Here is a 24,106-nt window from a genome sequence, read left to right as displayed (position 1 = left end):
TACTCAGCTAGATTTCTATTTCTCATTTCTAGGATTAGGTTCTACAATGTTTATAAACAATCCGAATTTCTGGATGCCAGTACTTGATTTCATCATTCCAGCTGGTTATGCTTGAGGAAAGTTTATAACTTTGAACTTACAGGATGCACAAACTCATGTAAAAAGGCACATACTGAGTCACACTAAAGCTCCATGTCATCCAGTATCCCGGCTCTGCCTGTGGTCACCCACAGATGTGAGGGTACCGAAAAAGACAAGTAATAGCGGTAGGTCCCCAGAACACTCCCCTGGATCTTTAGTAACTAGTGGTTCCAGGGTTCTGTGAGCCCAAAGTGATGTCTTTGTATCTAACAACCCTCAATGAATTCTGTTATTTTATCCATGAGCATTGATACAAACACAGCCCACAGAAGATATCTGAAGATTTACAAATAGGTTCAATTATTCTAGTGGTTCTGCTATTTAGACTCCTTAATTAGGCAGTTACGGCCATCCAGCGTTATATTGTAAAAGGAGCATGGTGTCTGCTTGGAACTGGACTGTTGGTACTCAGAGGCAGATCTTTACAAGAGGTTGTAGATGTTGTCTGTGCCATCTCTGTCTGCAGCTAGGACATCCTGGTAAAATATGAAAATTATCCTTTATTTCATCATCAACAGGTTAAGTCATTGGAGCTCAGTAGTCCCCAGTTAAGCAACATTTTCTTGACAAGGGCAAAATAATTAACCGTGCGAGGGAATTGCTCCTGACTGTGCATTACTGGAACATGTACTAGACTACTGGACTGGACATGTGATACATACAGTCCCAAGAGCTTTCCCTATGTCATTCCTCTCATATCTTATCTCAAATGAGTCACTCTAAGTTTAAAAAACCCTGTGATAGTAGCACATGAAGCAACAAGTTGGTGATTAAGGTAGAAGACATGCAGTGTGTGAATAGCCTAGCAAAATCTACACCTAGTTTAAAGGAGAACTGTGACTGTTATTTGTCTTACTGGGCAGACATCCTGATGTCCTTTTCCTCCTGTCCTACATTAGACATACTAATGTGGTGACACCTTGAAGAACCATAGTTACTGTGGGTAGGGGGGGTAACTGATCCTTTTCTAGACGAGTAGAATTTACAAACTGAAAACTGTAGGTCATCACAGTTAAAACCTTCTATTTTTAAATGAGACCCTAATTTGAACACTTAAACAACAAATCTGCTAGTTTTAATGAAGGAGATGGTGGGAGGACATTTAAAATCTGATTTTCTTACCTCTGCCTTTTGGAAGTTGGTTAACTGTGAACTGTGGTAAATTTTGAAGCTGTTGTCTTCCCCCATCACTGTAGACGCGCTGAGATATTTGGAAGGGGAAGGTCGTATGCCTGTATCTTAATATAATAAACCAATATTTCTTTTCACAATCTTAGAAGAATGAATGTTTCTTGTCTGTGTTTCAGAATTGTTCTCTTATCTTCCTGCCCTCCCTCCACCCAAATCCTCTTTATTTCTTGCTTTGATTCCTTACTTGGTTAAGGTGAAGTTGTGATCACAAGCGTTAAAACTAGCTGAAGTATGTGTTTCTATTCAAGAATATTAAAAGGGATGTAGATAAGCAATATAAACAAGGTACTGATAATGCCATTGTACTGTAAGCATATATCATGTTAGTTTCTTCCTACGTAATCTAATAGTTCTTTGTATTAGCCATAACTTGTTTTTATGTATGAAAAATGTTGTAGATATGCATACATATGCTCAGGCAAATATAACAAAGGTTATGCTGTTTATGACAATCTATTTGTAGTTAGCTTGTACATTCTTTCTGAAAATGTGGCTCAATTCCTTTGATTTGTGATCACAAGTGTTAAAACTAGCTGAAGTATGTGTTTTTATTCAAGAATATTAAAATATAAAGTTTAGGCTAATCAGAGATGTGTCTGAGTGCACATGCTAGCCAAGGTTTGGAAACTTTTTCAAATGTAGCATTTTCAGAAATATCCAGGCCTATGTGTAAGTTAATATACACGGAAAGCACTGACAGATGATTGTAACCTGAAGATAATTTAGCAAAGCATATTCTTGTTTGGAATTAAACTATTGGGCTTTTGTGTCCAACTTCACAGATCATAGCTCACAGACTTTCAAGATAGTTAAGTGGTTTTTTGAAAGGTTGATCAGTTGTACTGTGCTTTTGTCATGGTAACTACAACAGCTTGCAAAAGACTTCAAGTCTGAAAGTGCAGAGAACAACCTAAGCTGTGTCTTAAATACATTTGTTTTTTTTAATTTTCAGGACAGAAAAAGAGTTTTCGTCAATATCATGTTCAGTTTTTTGGAGATGCCCCAGAGCGAGCCTGGATATTTGAGAAGAGCCTTGTGCCCTTCAAAGAAAAAGACCAGTTTGAACAGTTATGCCAGGAAAGTGCAAAACAAGCCCTCACTAAAGCAGAGAAAATAAAGGTAAGAGGCTACCAAGTCAGACAAGGTTTGCAGCTTTGTATTTTACTGTTACAGCTACGTTTGGATATAAATAGATATTCTAGAAAGTTTTAATAACAGTTCGTACTACAGAGGCTTGTACTTAGAGATGCAAAGATTTACCACTGGTTGTTACTTATTGAAAATATGAACTCTTTTGCTTTGCCATTGGTTCCTGCATGGTATCAGTGCTATCAAACACAATTCCATTTGAATGTCTGAATTATAATTACACATTACACTTAGTCTCTTGGAATTGTTTTGTGTTAATGTTGGCATTTTGAAATGGGCAAATTTCTCACGCTGTTGTCTTACCTTGCAGATGTTAAAGCCTGTTTCAGGGAAGCTACGGCCACAGTGGGACATGGGTGTTAAGCAAGCAAGTGAAGCAGTAGGCATGACAGTGGAAGAACGGAAGGCCAAGTACACCTTCATCTATGTTAGGGACAGACCCCATCTTAATCCTCGAGTGGCAAAGGAAGTTGGCATTGCTGTGGAACCATTAGAGGAGATGGACGAGTCATCTTATTCAAGTGAAGAAACCACTCAAAATCTGAAATCGATGAAGGAGTCTGGCATTCCTAACAAGAGGAGGAGAAGGACATCAAAATGGTCTGCCTCTGATGATACACAAGAAAGCAGTCAGTTGGAGACTAAGAATACTACTCCTCAAAAGTCATCTGAACAGGCAGAATCCAAAAGAGGGATAGGCTCCCCTCTCAATAGAAAGAAAACTCCAGCATCTACTCCACGAAGCAGAAAAGGCGATGCAGTATCTCAATTTTTGGTCTTTTGTCAGAAGCACAGAGATGAGGTTAGTCTCCTTTAGCTGTTATTGTTGTTGATTGCCTCTTCTCGTTTCTGTACTTAGAGAAACTTGTTTGCTTTAGTGGACGAAAACTGGTTGTTACTGTAGAATCTATAATACTCTGGGCTTGACAAGATATGCCTATGTCAAATCTTAGTCTAGACAGGAACAGAGAGAGAAAGGGATGTAGATAAGCAGTATAAACAAGGTACTGATAATGCCATTGTACTGTAAGCATATATCATGTTAGTTTCTTCCTACGTAATCTAATAGTTCTTTGTATTAGCCATAACTTGTTTTTATGTATGAAAAATGTTGTAGATATGCATACGTATACTCAGGCAAATATAACAAAAGTTATGCTGTTTATGACAATCTATTTGTAGTTAGCTTGTACATTCTTTCTGAAAATGTGGCTCAATTCCTTTGATTTGTTCCCTTGTCTTTGAACTACTCAAAAACTCCATTTGACCACCTAGAATCTTTTGCTGAGCTTCAAAAGAAGCTGGTTAACAAAGCTTGTGAAAATCACTGGCAGCATGCAGTCTGCTGGAACAGAAACTAGGTCCTCTAGAGAGGATTGCAGTCCAAGACAAGGTAGAATAAACACCTTAATATCAACATTTTGTAGGAAGACTGTTAGAGGTATAAAAGCAGTACTGCTGTTCTAGCTCGTAACTTTAAAATCACAACCATCATTTTTCTTCCTTACACCCGCTGCTCTATTTGCAGTACAATTCCATGCACTGAAAGAAGTGTGACTTCTCATATTGTCATATACTATTCCATAATACTCACAAAAGTACCACAAAGTTAGTGGTGACTTTGTCACAGTCTTTAGCTATGAATGGTTGACTTTGTTATAGGATGTTTGTGTTAGAAAACGTTAATAGATGTGAACTTTATAAAGAAAAATTGAAAAACGGCTTCTGTCCTATGAAAGACAATTAGTTGTGTTTAAACTTAGGATCTTTTTAGATCATTGCAACTGAAGCTAATATTGAGAATTAAAATGAACACAACATTGCATATCTTTTAGTGACTTTGGTTAAATGGAGAAGAGCATTGGCAGTTCAGTTTGCTGGCTGTGGAAAGGAAAGGCATTTGTAGCCAGACTATTAAATATAGATTTTGACATATTCATGATGAAAAGCTGTATGGGTAAATCACCTGTCTCATGGTTGAGAGACAAGTGTTCTATTTTCAGTTTTTCTGTAAGTAACCTTATGTCTTGTATAATGGCAAGGGGGAATTTCTTTGGCCTTTAAGGTAGGTAGCAAGAACTCTTGTGCAATATTGAGAGACATGAAATTACTTCTCTGGAAGAAATAAGATTATTATGACTGGTTTTATGGAGTCTTAGCCAAACATATCTTACCACAGTAGAGACGTGCTGAATCTCTGATGTTATATTTCTATTTTCTGTGCCAGTTTTCAAGCTTCATCCCCTACATCTAGACAATGTCAAGACTATTACAATATATTGAAGAATTGCTTTGCCTTCAAGTGTCATTTCGAGAAACTGAAAAACTTGCTTAAGCTTGAAAATCACACTGATGATAGTGGCTAATATTGAATAGCATTATAAGTAGAAGGCAGTAAGTTTCAAAATATTGCATATATTTAGAGAAAGGATATCCTAGCATTTCTGCCAAGAATACCTTTTGATAAGATCAGTCATGAAATCCCCAATCCACCTGATGGTGTGGTCCATTCTGATAGGTACTGAAGCTTTTATCTCCGTAGAATAGAACTGGGTTAGGAACACTGTATATACCAGGGAACTGTAGGTAACAGTCCCTCGGAGTGCTCCGGGGAGGAAAGTCTTTCCTTTCTCTTGATGCAAAGTTAACTGGCAAAGTGCAGAAATAGCGTTTTAGATATTCGTGCTTCTCACACAGAACCTAAGTTACCCAAATTTGGTTTATATTTCCAACCTGTCGAGTTGCTTTTAAAACGGCAGTGTCTTTGCTTCAGTGGAAGGTGGAGGTTGTACTCAAAGTCATATTTGGAGTTTCCCCTTCCATTAAGGTTATTTGATTCAACTTGCATGGTTTGCTTTCCATCCAATAGTTTGTTTTGTTGCTGTTGTAGATGTTTTAATGCTTTAGGAGGGGTGATAACCTTGGCTGAAAAAACATACCTCCTTCTGAGCTACCTGTATTGATGGCATCTTATGGCTACTTTAGTATTTGTGTGTGGCAGCTTAGAAGAAAGGAAAAATATGGATCCCTCTCTGGCCCTCAGACTGGGAAAGGGATGGAGGTGAATGGAAAGGAATGATAGAAAGCTTCTCTTTTGGGGCTTCTGATAATCACAAGCTCTCTTAAAAGTAGAGCTCTTTCTGCCATGGTGTTCTTGGAGTCCAGATTGTACAGTAGTAGGATTCAAATATGAATTTGGTTTTATTAATTACTACTTATTGTGTTACGTTTTCTGGAGATAGGAGGGTGAGGAATAGTTGAAATTTTTAGGAATGAATGATGGCTGCTGTAAGACTGGATGAACTGCTGGAAAATGTTTTTAATGATGCTGCCCTGAGGGAGGTGTTCAAAGCCTGGAACACTTATGTGGTTGTAGCGATGCATTAAGTATTTCGTGCTGTTACCAAAGGCATAAAGTTGTATTTTGTACTATTGGCATTCTTATGCGCTTCCTCTGTGAAATATAACCTTAGGAGTCATTAGAAGGGAGTGTCTAACTCATGATAAAGGTATTGTTCAGTGAGAGGCTGTGCTGTTTATATTCATTCATTGATTTAGGCCTTGAGTCAGTTTTGGGGTAAATTAACAAATAATTTTGTTGGTTGGGTTTACAACTGAAGATTTCTGTCTGTGTAAGGAGTTGTTGAACATCAAAGGTAATACGCTTTGCTCCGGTGAGCAAGGTCTAATTACCGTGTTTTCCACACCTATAGTGATATTAGTTCCTAAACCAAATAAAAGACTTTCCATGTGTTCTGTAGCATAGTTAGATAAGTACCTGGGAGAAGTGTGTGGTTTTCACATACACCAAGATGCCAAATACATAATTTCCAGTGTGTATGCTGGGATGGAGTATTTCAGCATGAAGACTTTGGAGAAGGCTGCTGGGCATTTTCCCTTGAGGGCTTCTTTGCAAGGATCCCTTAACCATTAAGAACCAAGAGTGTCTTCTGCTTGTCATTTCAAAGCACTCCCAGTCAGTTGAGAGTTGGTTTTATTCATATTTTGGTGGAAGTGGAGACGATATTGAACTGTGTCTTATTTTTGTGAGCAAAGCCAATTATTTCTTAGAGAATTAAATAACTCTGTGCCCTAGTTGAGCACAATGAACGATACACTTTTAACAGCAGTGGTCAAAATTGATGCTGGTTTCTTTTCCTAAAGAAGTGAGATTTGTTGGAGGGGTATCTTCTGTGTCTGTCTACATTCACCCCTTTCAATAACTTTTTTGACATTGTTGGATTTTAATCAAGCTTTGAGGAGAGGCCTCCAAACGTAGTTATATTGTCCAAGCTTTATGCAGATGGGTTATGCCAGATAGAAGCAAGAGAACTCTTAGCACTCTACGAGGAGAAAACTTACAGCATAAGTTTTCCTTCTAGACACTGAATAATCCCAGTGGAAGGAAGTTACAAGATCTAATCCCTGGAGAGGCTTCAATCACACTTGTATCTTCTTTGACAACAGGCAGTGCAATTTTAAGACACTAAGTTATAAGAAATCAGATTTAATCCCTTCCATTTATCACAGAAAATTTGTATTTCTGTTCAGTGGTGTTACAATTTGAACACTTGGCTTTGTTGGCCTAGTTTTCATTTTACTCCATGATTTTTGGGGTATTGATTACATCACTTCAGTAATGAGATTTTGGAGACTGCTGGGTAATGAGATGAGAGAGGTTGTTTTTAAAGCTACTGCTTGATTTCTGTAGATCATACAGTCTTAGAGATTTCTGATTTCTATAATTAATCAAATGTGGTTTTCCTCAAGTAGGAGTATGGGAATACTGAAGGAGTTTGGGAGGATTTTTTTTCTTTGTTTTTAATACTGGATTGTCTGTGTTGAATAAACTTCTAGAAACTCTCTTAAATGGATGACTGTTATGTGTCACGCTCCTATTATTAAGAAAAGATGCACAGCTTTCTGAGTTCCCAATGTTCATATACATAGTAAAAAGCAATGAATTAATGTAGGAAAATGTTGCGTCCGATGCTAGCTTGTTGGAGTCTCTGTGCTAAGATATAGGTGTAATGAGTTCTGTGTTTAATGAGTTCTCCTATAAAATGGTGGATGTCTTTGTAGGCAAGCATATATTCCAATATTGCTTGTCTGTCTTTTGTGGTATAGATTTAAAATTCATCAAGAAATAATACAAAATTTTTTGGATGACCACAAGACAAGACTTAAGCTTACTCTATTTTTTGAATGTTAAAAGGCAAATAAATACTTCCAAAATGATTCTTATTACTTCTGAATATGCTACTCGAATTTTTTAGAGGGACAGAGAGAGAGAAATGGTTCTTCAAAGAAAAACTGGATACAGAAGGTTTTAATCTAGTTCTGTCTGCAGCAGAAATGTTAAATAACTTGTTTGTATCCAGTTTTGCAAAGCAATAGATGTACACCATTTTTTTCAATGGTCACCTTTTGTTAATACAACCCTATTTCTGCATGTATAGGTGGTTGCTGAACATCCAGATGCTTCAAGTGAGGAGATTGAAGAACTGCTCGAATCGCAGTGGAACATGCTTAGTGAAAAACAGAAAGCACGCTATAACACAAAGTTTGCCATAGTGACCTCTCCCAAATCTGAAGAAGACTCTGGTAAACGTAAAACTGTGCTAGTGTACTCTAACTAAATTTGATATACATAGTGGTGTTAAACTAAGCACATATTTGAGACCTGTAGGGAAAACAGCTTTCACTGTTTTCCAGTTTTAATTCTTGGTGTTTGTGCCAATAGCAAAGGAATGCCAATGGTTACAATAAACGCAACCCATGAAGTCTACATTTCTTGCTCATTGTTCTGAAAAGTTGTTATATGTAAACCTTCTACTGTTTAGCGATTGCTGATTTCTCATTCTTCTTCTGCCCACAAGCAGCTGCCATTGCATCCACTGCCTGTTATAAGTGGAAGCTGGAAAGGGAAGATGAAGTGTTACTTCTAGTAAAATTTGAGCTGTTTTTTTTATGGAATAGTTAGGAAACGGTTTAAAAGTTTAATCAGTGCTACACCTTTTCTTCACATATACCTGAAGTATATTACCTCATGTCATCATTAACTCAGGAAGAAGTATTCCAAACTTTAATCTGAAACTTTCATCCGTTTGGCATTTTATTTTGCTACTCAAAGTTTTTAGGGCTTTGTACCAGAGTGCAAATAACTATTTTCTCCTTTGTTTTTTTTTTGTTGCTGTTGTCTAGCATTTAGTTTTGATAAACAGTCTCAATTATGTTGCAAAATACTTGAGGGGTCTTGGAGTCGCTTATTTGAGAAAGAAGGAAGAAGATAGTTTGGCATTTTCATGAGCTTTATCAAATTTAACTAGCTATCGTTTTCCAAATTTAAATAGCTTTACAGCACTGTAAGAGGGACTTACTATGGAAGTATTAGAAGACAACAGGTGCTGCTTTGGGCAATGACAAGAATGAGAGGGAGTGTTTGAAAGTTTGTGAGACTTGGAAAAACTTGTATAAAAATGGCAGTCAGTTTTGTTAACTATCTGTGTGTGTGTGAAATAACATCATTTTGTGGAAAATTGAAAAGTTTTTAACTTTAAATTTTAAGTGTCAAATATTTGGATATCAGTTTAAAAAAAAAACACATTCTGTATCTCTCAAGGTTCATCATTGAAGAATATTGGAGAGGCCAAACGTAAAGTGTTTCAAGACTCACCTAAAAGGAGATCAAGATCCAGAAGTAATTGAAAGTTGTGTTGTGTGCAAACAGTTCATCCTTATAAGTAGCTATTGAGTGTATTTTTTTATGTAATCGCCCACGTATCATAATCTCTTTATTTTATCTCAGATGTTGTCTTCCTTGACGTTAGAATTTTAATGGATCCCAAATTAAATATCTAAACACTGTAGTGCTGAATTTTGTTCACCTTCCTCAGTGTCATTCATATTGCAAGAAATGTAATTGAAATTGTACCTGTACCAGGTGTTTCTAGTACATATATTGTGTACGTTTATAGTTATCTACAGATGAAAACATGTCAGTTCAATCGTTCCCCTACCCAAATCCTCTTATCTTAAACTTGGAAGAATACCGTGGGATTTCTTTTGCTGGCTTTTTGTAAGTAGCAGGTTCTCCTGGAGCCATTTCAGTCTGCTTTGTGGATTCAGAGTCTGATATGTCCCAGATTGTTTAGCTAAGAACATTAATTTGAAAATTACCCATATTTTCAAGTTGCTAAATTTTTAATAATCACAGCTATTTGTTCCCACTGGAGGAGAATGCTTGTAGCTATAGGGCAATTGTCAGTTAACATATTTGTGCCCCTGGAGCTCGCAGTCTTCATAGTAATGATACTCTGTAGCTTCATAAACTAGAGAGTGCTAGAGAGTGCAATAATGTCATCTCATCCTGATGGAAACAGACCAGTTCCTAAATCTTCATCTGTCTTTTTGAAGTAGAGCCAGTGCAAACAGTAGCTGAACCTGTGCAAATGTAGGTTAGGGACTGACCTTTTGTCATTTAGCAGCTGCTTCAACTTTACAGTAAATGATCGTCTAAATACATTAATAAGTCTGTTGGTTTAAAATGACCAACATGATTCTCTTCCTAGGATTTTGATTCACAAAGGGATCTTATGTTCTCCTCTAAAATATGAGTTAAGCGTGTTAGAGAGAGTCTGGAACTGCCATACCAGAGAGAGAGAGCTAATCTATACTGTTGGTGATGTCTTGTTTTTTCCAGAGGGCCCTTAATAGATGTCACCAGTATCTCCATCTGTATCATTTGGAGAACTTAAAGGAGACTTAAGGAGGAGAGTTAAAATTTCATCTCAGTGATAAGAAACTGTTACAAAGCAGCTGGAGAGTTAAAAGCTGTTTAGATCATTCGTGTGCAGTCTGAAGATACAAAACAATTGTTGGGCAGTAATAGTCAGACCTTAAACTAGTGCTTATACAGGTAGACTCATCTTTCTGAAATAACTCGAGTATGAAGCAGTTGATTTGGATGTGTTCTAGAGTTAGTCTTCAGCACCAGAAACCAGGCCTTAAGCATTAAGAGATTATCGAACTGTGTTAATGTTTAACCATGTTTTACAAATAATGACTGAAAGAAAAGTAACTTAAATAACTAGATCAGTTCAAAATAATTTGAAAGTGGGTTTTAGATTATTTTTCATGTAAGTTTCCCCATCCCCCATCCCAAGGTAACTTACATGGAAATAAAAGAAACCAAAAAAAGAGGACAAAGGAACCTACAGAAGATTTTGAAGTTCAGGAAGCACCTAGGAAAAGACTCAGGATGGATAAACAGAATAATCGGAAGGTAATTATGTCGTTGGTTTGTTTGGATTGATTTATAGCAGCACCAATCACATTGCTGTAGTTAAGTTTGTCAGCATTTCCGTTTTCAGGATTAAAAAAGTAATGTCCGTATATCAAAGCAAACTGTTGCAAATATTCAGAGATACATGTGAGCTTATCACTGTGGGGTTTTTTTTCTTTGGTTTTGAGGATGGAGATGTGACAAGTTGGTGAAAATGTATGCTGCGAAAATCTGTTTCGCAGAGGAATGTGCAGAAGTATGACCTTTTCAGCTTGTCATGCTTTGTAGTTCTTTTTCATTCCTCCTGAATTGGAGTTCAGAGATACATACAAGAATGGAAAAAACTATCTTCAGTCAATACTTCATTTAGAGAAAAGTGGAGGGAGAGGAAAGCACAGGAAAATTAGTTTTAAAGAACTGGAAGCCTACAGAACATTTTAGAGCAGCATGCTGACCCATTTCTTACGTTAGGAAACTGCAGGCAATATTACTGTATATCTCTCACACAAATCACAGGCTCCTTTGCAGTTTAGCTTGCTTGTGAAAATGAGGATTTTCCTTACATAGGTCACTACAACTACGTATATGGATACAGCCCAAATCGTAAGCATAGGTTTATTTAGTCCTGCACGGAGACCGGTGAACTTCATGGGTTTTACTTGTGTGGAAACTTTAGCTCACAGGTGTTTTCAGATATGTTATTACAATATCATACTGTAGTGTGAGTATCGCAGACCTCATCTCAGGATGATTAAAAGAAACAACCTAATATAAGGAAAGGTCGTGGATTTATTTTTTAATGAATTTTAAATTAATTACACAGATCACATTTGTAGATGTCAGTTTGTTGCTGGTTATTTCAGTATCTCTGTTGATATTGTGGCAATTCAGGCAACTTCTTTAGATTTCAATATAAAAAATAAATAGAATTACAGATAGCCAGGCTTAATGAGCTTATTAGCAAGGGACAAAGGTAATCCTTAGAGAAACGTTGTTACCTTTGCAGAAAGAAGCACCAAAACTGATTTTTGCACTTCTTGCTCTAACAGGTTAGTTATTGAATATCCTTCTTATATTCTAGGAGAAGTTTTTGGACTTTTTTTAAACTTGTTGAATTGATTTGAATTCACTATAGTACATTAGATCCATGGAATAATTAAGTTTGCTTATTGTAATTATTTCCTGCTATGAAGTCCTTGTTTTGACTGTCCCTAAAGTTACTTCTTTACTGTCCCACTAGCATTCGTACGATACAATTAGCCCCCATTATCACAAGTAGAATGAAGGGTGGTCACAGGATAGTTCATGCAGAGGAGGTTCTGGTATCTCTGATTCTGTGATGCAGATGTGAATATTAACAGGAAAATAAACAAATACGTGAGATTAATTATTCCCATAAGCTACATACCACTGATAATGCTGACTGAGTAATGTTCATTTTAAAAGTGTTGTCCTCTATCTGATCTGTTTATCAGAACTAGTTAGAAGGAATCTGATATGTGTAAATATTAGGTAATTTGGAAACTAAATGCATTTAGCAGTGTTTGTGCTTCTGTCCACGGAAGGGTCAGATATAGTAGAACGGTTGCTTTGCCGTTTCTGTTATGAATGATCTCTTAGTCTTTTTCCTGCCTTCACCAGCCCAGGCTATTTCTATCTGTATGTGCTGCTGCTTAGTAAAGCATTTAGTGAATGACAGTGAAAATGTCTATGTAATGGTTCAAAAAGCCAACACTAACCACACACCTTCCTTCTGTTGTTCCCAGTTTACCTGCAGGCTTTTGTTACAATAATTTTGGATAGGAGGAGCTTTTTTTTCACAGCATTTTACTTCTTGCATGAGAGTCATGCATTATCATCTCCTTTTTGTCCTTAATTCTTTTTTACGAAACCTGAATGTTTTTTGCACAAAGTAACTAAGTCATAAGTACCTATACAGAAGTTGGAAAAACTGATTCATTCATCTGTGCTTTCATGGATGTGTATAAAATGCATGTTAACAAAATGGGGGTTCTGTAAAGCATGCTTTAAATTTAAGAGTGAACTACACTATACATTTTCTTTCATTTTTGCACAGAAGTGTAACAGTAGTCTTACAAAACTGATATTGGGTGCCTGGTGGCATTAGTGGTAAGGTGTCTCAGCCTGCTTCGAAGTCAGTAAAAGCTCAGTGTAGCACATCTGTAGTACCGCAGCCATTCCTACTAATTTTCACAAAGGAAACCAGTTCTTTGCTATTTGACGTGTTCACCTGCACATCTGTCATAAAAAACCTAAATGTCAGATGAAGAATATGAAAAAGTATGCAAAACCTCTGTTCTGTAGGATTATTCTTATTGATCAAGTGAGCATTTGTCAGGGTTAAGCATTCTTGACTACTGTTTTAGTGGGTTATTACTTGAATGAATTTGTAACATACAAAAGGAAAAAAAAAATAGCGGCATGTATAAGGAACAGTGTCTAATTTTGGCAAAGCTTTGACAAAAACTTCCCCAGTTTTCGGCCTAAACTTTTAATGATAAATTCTCAATCTGGAGCAAATGTATGTGTTGTTTGCGCTCCCTTGAAAATGGGGGTTTTCTTTTGGAAATGCTGAAACAATCTTAACCATAGTAATTTAACAAATGGCACTGCTATAAGTTGTGGAGTTGAAAGCAAGCCTCACTGAGACTTTAAATTCTGCACAGGGTTTATTCTCAAATTGATATAGTGATTCTGCAGTTTACCTTTAATAAGTAAAGATTTTAATGTGACCAATTTAGACAAAGAATAGTAAGGATAATTTACGTGTCTTGTGTTCATTTAGAGCTCCCCTTTTTGATATGCTGATTTTGGGATGGATAAGTGGGATACTGGAATACTGTGTTCTTTAATATTCCTCCTTTGTTTATGGGTTTGGACCCTGTGCTGTAAATGAGTTTTAAAAGTCACTTAAATGGGGCTAGCTTAACTACATTACCATTCAGATATTTGTAAAGACACTTTCTTTTTAATAACATAAATCCAGAAGTAATTGCCAGTTTTATCCAACCACTCATCAATTAGGAGTTTTTTTATTTTTTCATATTTTTTTTTGTGACAGAGGGAGACAAGCAATGACAAAACAGCAAAAACAAACTCTTCTAAGGTCACAGAAACCTCCTCTTCACAAAAGAACCAGTCAGGTAATGTGGTCAGAATAAGTTTTAATGTAACTTTTTCAATTAAATAATTTGAAAATAAACAGGTTGTCTGAGGCAGCCGGCTAAATTTTGCTGACGCAATAACCAGTTACAGCCAGCGTGCCACAGTTTTGGGGGGGAACGTACCCTCTTCCTTCACTCCCACCATTTTGGAACGTTATACTTGACTGAAATTGTGTATTGCTGATTTAGAGCAGCAGTTCACAAGTTCACCATTTGATGGCACCAAATTAAAGCTTGTTGCCCTGTTATCTTGGCGAGCAGCAATACAGATCCTGTTGCTCCAACTTGTCATCGTGCATTAGCCCAATAAAATGAAGTGCAGTGACCATCAATGTATTCAGTTACTATGTGATTTTAGTCCTTTTACATGATGGTTGATGGGAGACAGTGTGGAGCGCGAGAGGGAATTCTAAGTAACCTTGGACCAAAATCTGGAAATCAGACTTGTTAATGATGCTCAAGTTTAAGGTAACTTGTGTAAAAGCATGTCTTTAGGTTTTATGATGATGTGCCAAAGACGAGTAAGCTCCAGCAAGTTCTGCGTGATGTCCAAGTGATGACGTGCTGTAGATAATGTCTGGTACCCAGCTCCTCTGTGTGACCTTCCTCTTAAAACATCAGTGGTACTCAGATTGTCATGAGATCACATAGGCCTTCTGAAGTTTATCTGAGGAGATAACTGTTACCTCTGTTTTAAAGAGGTCGTAAGTCACAAGATACTTGGATTTTAATAGAAATAAGCCAAAAAAAGGAAAAACGTTTCTTAGCCATTTGTAGTACGTATTCGATTAATAGAAACCTCTCAATTTTTAATATCTAGCCAAAAGATGTGGTTTCAGAAACTTGCTTCATGTTCTCAGCCCAGAAGACCTACCTAAATCAATCCTTCCTTTATCTGAAGGAATATTTTAAATGACGTCAGGGAGATAACGTTTTAAAGTTCCAAACTTCACTTTGTAAACCAAAATTATTTTACAGCAACGAAAAATCTGTCTGATGCATGTAAACCTCTGAAGAAGCGAAATCGGGCTTCAGCAGCAGAATCTTCAACTCTTGCTTTTAGCAAGAGTTCATCTCCTTCAGCTTCCTTAACTGAGAATGAGGTAAAAAAAAAGTGGTGTTTGCACACAGCCATTTAATTACAGAAATTTTCAGGTGTGAATCGTGTTTAAAAAACAAAAATCAAAGGCGAATTCTCTAACGTTGGTGCTCTAGACAAGTTACAGTTCTGGCCTCTGTGAAACCTGTTAACGTGTGCATTGCAAATTCATTTGTTGTAATACAAACGTCTGATTTGGGGACATTGACATATTGTGGTTTTTAATGTATTTACCAACAAAGTTTTAGAATTGTAACCTTCTATTAGAGGCAAAGTAAAATGCCAGTGTGTTCTGTATTTTCTTCTACAGACTTTATGTAAGTGTACTACATTAGTTACATTCTGTAACTCAATATTGTCATGTTGCCATAGCTTTTAAATCAAAGCAAGTTTCCTAACCCTCTATTTGATCTAGAACTGGACAGTTTTCTGAGCAGAGCCCCTTGAAGCTCAAATTAGTTTTCAGGCTGTTTTAAGTGCTATTTCTCTGTGATGCAAATAGCTTTGTCCCCGGTAGAGTTCAATAGACAGTGCAGGATGTATCTTTTTGATACTTACTAATCTTAGTCTTAGCTCTGCGTATTTGGAACTGTAATTCTTCTCAATTGACATACAATAAATGAAATGTATGTACAAGAAATGTATTAATACGATCCATTAAACCATTCCCCGAGTCATCTACACGGTTAAAACCAACCAGCCAAAGAGTGGCAGCATGAGGGTGAAGTGTGCATGCTGTTTTGCAGGTGGATTCAGAAATGTAGTTGGTAGGATTTAGTAAAATATCCATAGACAAACAACTTCAAGCAGTTTGTATTACAGAAGCTGTAGAGAAAACACTCGCCTACTAACATGGGAGTAGGACTTCCAGTTCTCACAGAGACTATTTCATCTCCCCTAACAAACGCATGAGGTGCTTAGACACGATAACTAACGCAGTTCAAATATAGACAACATTGAGTAAATGCTTGACCTCCAGGTGGGGAAAAAAGGTTGCATGTTCGTGGCTGTATATCTACTGAAAGTGGAAAAATATTTTAACAAAAAACAGCAATTTCTCCTTCCTGTACCCCTATAAAACAAGCAGAGGAGGTCCCACAGGACACAATGACCATGTCAGCAGTCAAGTGCAGTAATCCTTGTTCTCATTTTGTTCTCTCAATTGAGAGACTCCCATTTCTTGGCTCACCAGCTTCTGCTGGTTTGGCTTTACTGTTGGGACTTGCTGCCTAATGGCTGTTTGAGTTTGGGACCATCTATTCAGCCAGACCAGTTTAAGGAACATACTGTCTTTTTAACTCTAGATATGCATCTCCAAATAGTGTAATCTCAGGAGGAAGATTCTTCTATTTCTAGATATTGTGTTTATAAAATCACATTTCCAGAAGTCTTTCTTGACAAAAGGTTCACTTTTGTAGGATTTTGGGTTGTAACTTAACTGTTCACATGTAAAAAAGGATATGATAATATAGGCTGAGGTGGAAATTGTAAAACTTAGCTCTTAATCTACTCAGCTACTGCTAAACAGCAAAAGATGTGAGAAAAATTCACCTCATGCACTGCTCACATAGCATCGATACACAAACTGGAGAGTGAATTGTTTTCAAGGGTTTAAAAAGTTTTAAAATATCAAAACGGTCACTACCAACATGACAGAAAATCCACCCTGTGCAGGACTGCGTGCAGGGGGGAGTAGATTAGTGGGCTGGATCCTTAGATGGTTTAAAGCTACCCTGAGCTGAACTTGTACCAATTAAGGATCAGGCCCAGTTTGTTTCCTAGGACTTTAGATATATTTGCCTTTAAATAAAGCAAAAATGTCAGGCATGTGTTTCTGAGCTTACTATTGATCTATTCTACAAAACAAGGAATGATACAAATTTTGGATTGTGTGGGTGGCTTTAAAAACTTTTTTCCCTTTTGTATTGTTATTTAGCACTTGTCTAAATGGCTAAATATGTGTGTACCCCGAGAGCGTTCATTCAGAGAGAAACCTCCAGAATGTTAAGGAAAAGAGTTTAAAAAACAAACACAATGATGAAAGTCTTGCGCAGCGAATTGAATAGGCTGTAATTCTTCTCAACATTAAATACACGTACTGATTTAACTTTTATATTTCTGTGTTCACTATAATGCTTTCAAATGTTGGCTTAGGTGCTCTCTTAACAAAAATTCTGCATATTCCACAAGTACATACACCTCCACAAGCAATGCTGAGTGGATTCTGGCCTCCTTTTCTCCTTTATTGCCCCCACACACACTATTTGTGGGCAGCTGGTTCCAGAATGGAACCTGGACGTGACTGTTATTTGTCAAGGAGTGTTGCTAACTGAAATGCCAGTCCATTCAAATGAGCTCTAGGAAAGGTGTATTCAATAGGAAGGGTGCACTCATTTTTTTTCTTGTTTGAAAGCTGCATCTTATTTGACATTTTAAAAATATTTTTAGGTTATTTTTGTTGTTGTTTGGCGGGTTTTTTTACTCGGATTTACTTGGAATTTTATAAAATTGGTCTAGGCCAAATTTTCAATTGATAAGTTACTTTGGGTATCTAATTCACAGGTGAGAGAGACAAGGGGCGGGGGTGTGGACATTTCTGCCTTAAAAACAAACAAACATTTTTAGACCTGACATATCAGAGATGAAAGGTAGACTTTTACTCCTCTCCAAAAAAGGAGGGGGGGCAGCTTTGAAGTTTTCTTAAGATAGATGGACAAAGCAGTCAGGTGTTTACACATGAATGACTACAATTCATATGTGCATTTAATCTTGAAACAAAATACTTAAATTTACTTCTAGGCACTTGACGTCAGTAATTTCTTCAGTGCTCCATGTGAAGCACGATTTTGTTTAAAATCTAATTCTTAATGAGGAACTGATAGGGCCACATGTGAGAAAGTTACTCAACACTTCAGTCTGCAAAAGCTTGGAGCAGTTTTTTACCGCCTATGTGAGGCTTGGTGTAACCATCCAAAAGCTCATGGTATTTGTGAGATACAGCTGGTGTATTCTTGTTTCTTTTTTTACCTTGGCCCTCCACCCCCCCAATAATGTAGTAGGTGCCAGTAGAGTGTAAGCAGTATTTTTTTAAATAAATAAAAAAGACTTTACCATTACTGCTGGTTTATTGACACACTTGGTGTGTTTGCGTGAAACATATATCTGCTTTAGCTTTTCAATCCATTTTTGTGGTTCCTGGCTTGCTTCACTAAATTGTATGACTTGTTGAGAGTGTCATAGTATCCTGCAGGGTCTAGATAATACTTCTGAACTTTGTCAAAGAAATAGTACTTTTTTTTCTAAGAGAGGACAAAATAAAGAACATGTAATAGTCTAAATTCTTAGCTAGTCTGTCATTCATCATATCCTCATGAAGTATGAGCTGACCAGCAGATGGCACTTTAAAGAAGCCTGTGAAAGATTTTGAAGATGTTGCTTTTATTGCAAATTCCTTATCTTTTCCCTAGAGGGAATTCTTTCTTCTTTCTGTAACATCCAGTGTCAAAACGAGCTCTGTTGCTGGTTGTACCTACAACTTCTTACGTTTTCAAGGCCCAATAATGCAAGCCTGAAATTTTGCTCTTTTTTTCTGCATATTAAACGTTATTTTTTTTCTCTCATTACCAATTTGAGGCAGATTTGGTTTATCTGCATTTTTAATGGGTATTAGCATGTGTACACAATGGAGAAAACATGTACAATTCTTAAAAGGTAAGGTATTTGAGAAGGGAGTCTTGAGACATCTACAACTTGTGACTAAAAACATACGTCAGTTCCATTTATTGACCCTGGAGTCTGGTTGTCCTACAGTATACAACTAAAATATTCTAGGCAGGCTTACTGAAGGTAAAAATAACTGTATTTGAGAACCTAAGAACAGGAAGGAAGAAAGGAATTAACGTTACCCTAAAGAAATAGTCAAAGCAAACCTTGCAGATCATTAAGCAAAATCAGGGTGCTTAGCCTTTCCTTTTAGCTGCCTTCAAGGATAATTTTCTCTTCAAAACAATACTTAAGGATTATTTAATATATAGTGTCACTTCAAATTCTGTGACTTAGCAGCCGCTTGTTTCCTGTATTTGTTTCTGTATGCCTATAGATTTCTTTTCTTCCTGTTTCAAAGCACCAGTAAGCAGCCAGGGGTACGTTTTTGTGAAACACTGCAATAATTGGACTTGTTTCTTGCTAAACCTCTTTTAAAGCCTCTAATAATTGAAATGACCTGCATCGCCCACCAGATCGTATAGTTTTGTTACGATGCTTCCACTTTCACATGGAAAAAAGTTGTAGGCTTGACTTCTGTTCTTTGGCAGCACGTTCTGTGTAGAAAATTAAGTTTCTTATGTAATTATTCTCATCATGTGTATTACTTAGGCTTCAGAGTGCAGAGATTCTGTTTACTGAATGTTTACATAATGTAGGTTTTTATTCCACACCCCCTATCAAAGCATCATGAGTATCTGTAGGCAATTTTATAATGTTTTAAAATGTTCTCAGAGTTTTAATTAACTTTCCAGGCAAATTCAGAAATGCATAATATCCTTATCTGAAACGTCTAACTCCTGCTAATAATAAAAATGAACCTTGTCCCAGGCCGTCTTTTTTTGCTATTATAGTACTGTGTACACTTGTGGCACCGCATACTTAAAGAATTTATCTAGTCTAGCAGTATGGGCCAAAATATCATTCTTCATTCAGTTCAGGAATTCTTATACTGAAATAAAGGAAATGTTAACTGTAACTCAATTGGCTCTGTCAGTTTTTCTGTCTCCGTGTGGGTGCACAATAGATTGTCTTTTGAATACAGTCCGATCCGTCATTTATATGTTGCTTATTGACTCATATACTAAGTTGTGCTTAGATTAAAAAAAAAGTAGCAAAAAAGAAAACCCTCTAACCATTGAGATTTTGTTAATAAGAAAAAAAAATGCAGTTGGCGTTTCTCTGTGGAAAGTCTAAATGGTTTGCTTATCAGAACATGAATAATCCAAGCTTTTTAGAGAAAGCTTTGAGTCGGACCAGCCCTGTTCCTCCTCCTGGGTGACTGGTTTAGCACTCGTGGACTTTAAAGTCCTGTCAGGAAGCCTGAGCTTGTAGCAGTGCCCTTAGTTTTAAGCAAACTGGAACTTAATAGCCAACAGCATTCGGAAGTCATGGAAACATGCTTCTGAAATCCTTATGGAAAGATGCAACATCTGTTAAAGACAGCAGGTGACCTGAGAGAGGGGATGGATGGGAGTCTTAAGGCAGCTCGGAAATAGCGGTCGGTCACTCTTGGTGGGCCCTTTTTTGTGTGACTTCCCTACCGAAGAAAAAAAACACTTTGTTTTCATTTTATATACCCCGAGCTTTAAAAGAAGTATATGTAGTGGGTATTGTTTCCGTTTGATGTTCTACAGCTGGGACTGTCAAATGTGAGATGGTCAAGTAAAACAAGGGGAAGCGGGAGGGTTAACTTTTCTGGCTCTGGAAAAATTTGCCCTTCGGTTGCTTTTATAACTGATTTAGCCCAATGTGACAGAAGCACAGTGTTGTCTTTGATGACCAAGACCAAAGCTTGTATGCTTAATGCTTAAGAAGTGCTGCTAAGCAAGCATATATGAGCAATATAAGTGTTCTTATAAGACCGACTAAGTTATTAAAGTGAGTTTTCTGAGGAAGAATTTTTCTTTAATGAAAATTTCACGTTGGCAGCTAGAAAAACCTGAAAAGGCATGTGACTGGTGGAGTAGTAACCATTGGAGCCCATTCCCGTAGATAGATACATAAATATTAGCAACGTTTTCAGTCCAAATTTCCAAATTCATTTTGAACCTTCAAACACTGGGCAGGGAGAGCTTGTCTGACCTGGATCTGAGGGAGGAGAAGTCCTAGCGAAGCTGATAAGCACAGAAGCGTGAATGTTGTTCACTTTGCAGTTGCTAACACACAGCAAATGGTATTTGAAACTTCTGCTCCGTGAGGTGCGAGGTTTTGCCTCGACAAATATTGTTGCTCTGGTCCTCTAGGCCGCCCTTTAGCCAAGAGGTGCTTACAGGGAAGAAAATAAAAGACGCCACCACCCTCTCTTTGCCCCCAGGGTGACACTGAGCCAGCAAAGATGTTTTTATAGATCATCTTATAAAAATGAAGACTTAATCCTAAGCCTAAAACAAAAAGCACATTTAATAGCTCAACAGCTGATTGAGTCCCAGTCTTGACAAGCAGAAAAGTTGCATTTTATGTTCTTATGACGGTATCTTTTCAAATTCTTGGGCTGCAGATTAGATGAGTACATCCATTTATTTCCAGACCTAGAACTTCCGAACCTACTTTTCTTTGGAATTACCGTGTAATGGTTTTGCTGGCCCTGGTATTTACTATTTGATTTTGGAGCTGTCTGAAAGGAAATAGAAAAATTTAGATGGAAAACAATTTTTTTCCTCAAGTATGTGAGTGGATGGAGCAAATGTCCACATCAGTATTTAATTTCATCCCCACCTGCTTCTTCGAAATACAGCTTCATTTGAATTTTTAAATTCCAGGCTATGCTTTCTTCTGTTGTCTATCAGTACGATTGGATGCCAGCTGAAATTTCAACCATCCAGATGTGGAACTAACGATCCCATTTGCAGAGTTCAGCCACGTGATTCTAGAAATATGCGGGCTGAGTGTATATACCAGCTTGCATCCAACTTCTTTTGTATTTTTTTTTAAAGCCAGAGGGAATGAAGAATGGGCTCACATTTCTGCTGACGTGTGTGGCTGAGACTGGAATCGGGTACCTGGTTGCAAAATATGCTTAAGAAGTTGCTGTAGAATTGAACTCACCATTTAGATGGTGTGAGAAGTTTCCCTATATTAGTACTTATCCTCCCAGCTTTGAATGGGGAAAGTCTTGCAGTAGGAAAAGCATTTGAGAAGTGATTTTGTCCAAAATTCTTCTGTCAAATCATCTTCCTGCCCCCCCACATCTCTTTAGAGAGCTTGAATCAAGAGACAAAATTAAGAATATAAACATATAAACTCACAAAATGCCTGTAGCTTACTCAATTTAATTCCTTTTAATACTCTAGAGCCTTAACTCTTATTTTAACACACGGAGTCACACACGTTTCCTCCTCTTAGCCTGCCCAGCAGCCTTCATCAAAAACGAAGTCTTATTCAACATAACCATGAGAAGGAAACTCCGTTATTCCACAAACAGTCTTTGCATCTGTATATACATCGTGTATCCCCGTTGCAGAAAACCAAGAGTAATAGTTCAGGAAGCAGTAAAACAAAAGTGAATCTCATCCTTATATTTGGCAATTAAACGATTCTTCTATATTCAGTGGCAGTTGCTGGTGTAATCTGGCTTTATATATCAAATATTGCAGTATGCAAAGCATCTTCATTCAGTTAAGAATTAATGCTGAAGATTGCTTGTATGAGCATTCTTGAATGGGCTTTCTAAAAATGGGTTGATTTTGTTTGAAAGAATACATTAGACACTTATTTTGGTTATTGTAAACAGGGAACTTTAGCATGTGGTTCAAAAGAAAATTCAAAAATTATTTCGGAATACGAGGTCTTGATAGGCTGATTCCTGCGCTGTTGTGGGTCTGAGTAACTATTGCCAAAAGAACATTTGAAGTGTAGTGTGAGATACACGATCACCATACCTTGAGATGAGTAGACCCAATTCTTAAATGAATGGCATGTTGCCACAATTTGTATCTTTTCACAGGTGAAAATATAATATTAAACCCAAAGAATTTACAGAGATGCCAAAATTTTGTCCCAGTTTAAGTCGGTAACAAGTATCTTTCTAATAACAAAGCTATAGAGAACTGGGAAGAATGCAGTCACGTGTCCTTACGTGTTCCCTTCAAGTCTTACGTGCCTGAGCAGTGAATAATAACTGATACATGCAGGAAAGGAAAGATTGCCTTGGGAATCTGACTGTGAATCTGTCGCTTCTGCCAGCAACTGTATTCTGAACCTCGTTAATCCCTGAAGTAAGTTCTGGCCCAGCCCAAATGGAGAGCAAAGCTCGTGGTTTGGTTTTTAGGCCAGTTCTCTCGCTTATGTAGGAGACACAGTTTCCATTAGAAAGAGCTGCGTTTGATTGCTGAAATACCACCCGGTTGCTTTGAGTTCAGGCAGCGCGGTGTGAAAGCATCTACAGGCAAATCCTCCCAAAATAATGTTGACGTTCAGTAATTGAAGGAAATGGGAAGGAAAGCTTGGCCTTTGTGCAAAATGTAAATTTTGATGGTGCTTGTGATTATACTAACTTCAGCAGAAGAAGGTTGTCTTTGGTGTAACAGCATCGTTAATTGCTAATGAAGAGTGGAGATGATTATACAGTTCGGGTACGATTTCATTGCAGAAACTTGTCACTTGCTATAAATCTGGAGTGAACAACCTTGCCTTTTTTCCCCTAAATTTGAATTCTTAAAAATAGTACTCTGCCTTTTTGAGAAATGAGAAATTACTCAAAATGTAAAACGGCAATCACTACAAATTGCAAATTAACAGGTTTTGCCACTAATCTAAATGTTTATTACTTTGAACCTTGGCCTGAATATCTGAAGACTTAATTACATTGAATTTACTTTGCTAAGGAGATTATATTACAAAAGTAAGGACAAGACAAGCTCTGGCATGATCACAAGGGAAAGATTTAAGTTTGTAACTCAACAATTACAGAAAAAAGCTCCCAGAAACCTGTGCTGATTTTTACTGAATGCTGTGATCTGGGCACTTGCATGTAAACTATTAGACTTTCCATTATGGAAAGTTGTGGTAACAAACCCCAAAAATGTTATGTTTAATTTTAGAGGTGGCTGTGCTTCACGTCACCATGAACTGGTTTCCAGCAATCGTCTTGTGAATCATCCTTAGTTAGTGACTGCTTCCATATCAAGGTATTTTCATTGCGAAACTCAACTGTCCCCTTGGTGAATCAGAACCCGTTAGTGCCGCTGCAGCTTGCCTGGGGTACAAATATAGTTCTCCCAACCATCTTGTGCTCCACCTGGCACTAGGTTGTGAGTCCTCTCTGAGGAACGATAAGTGCAGGTTGTCTCAGCC

At 37.3% G+C, this 24,106-nt stretch overlaps 1 protein-coding gene across 1 annotated transcript in view; it reads left to right on the top strand.

Moving 5' to 3' along the window:
* NSD2 (nuclear receptor binding SET domain protein 2) overlaps nt 1-24,106 on the top strand; it is a 74,742-nt gene that overhangs the window by 34,202 nt on the left and 16,434 nt on the right. Inside the window, exons 4-10 of the mRNA XM_080344193.1 lie at nt 2,285-2,451; nt 2,792-3,283; nt 7,941-8,085; nt 9,104-9,181; nt 10,647-10,765; nt 13,848-13,929; nt 14,929-15,053. Of these exons, the coding sequence (XP_080200319.1) occupies nt 2,285-2,451; nt 2,792-3,283; nt 7,941-8,085; nt 9,104-9,181; nt 10,647-10,765; nt 13,848-13,929; nt 14,929-15,053 (1,208 nt within the window). The remainder of the gene's footprint in view (nt 1-2,284; nt 2,452-2,791; nt 3,284-7,940; nt 8,086-9,103; nt 9,182-10,646; nt 10,766-13,847; nt 13,930-14,928; nt 15,054-24,106) is intronic.

The sequence above is a fragment of the Nesoenas mayeri genome (assembly GCF_963082525.1).
Source record: "Nesoenas mayeri genome assembly, chromosome: 4".
Classification (NCBI taxonomy): Eukaryota; Metazoa; Chordata; class Aves; order Columbiformes; family Columbidae; genus Nesoenas; species Nesoenas mayeri.
The sequence above is the reverse complement of the archived record's forward strand: the minus strand, read 5'-3'. Positions and strand labels throughout refer to the sequence as shown.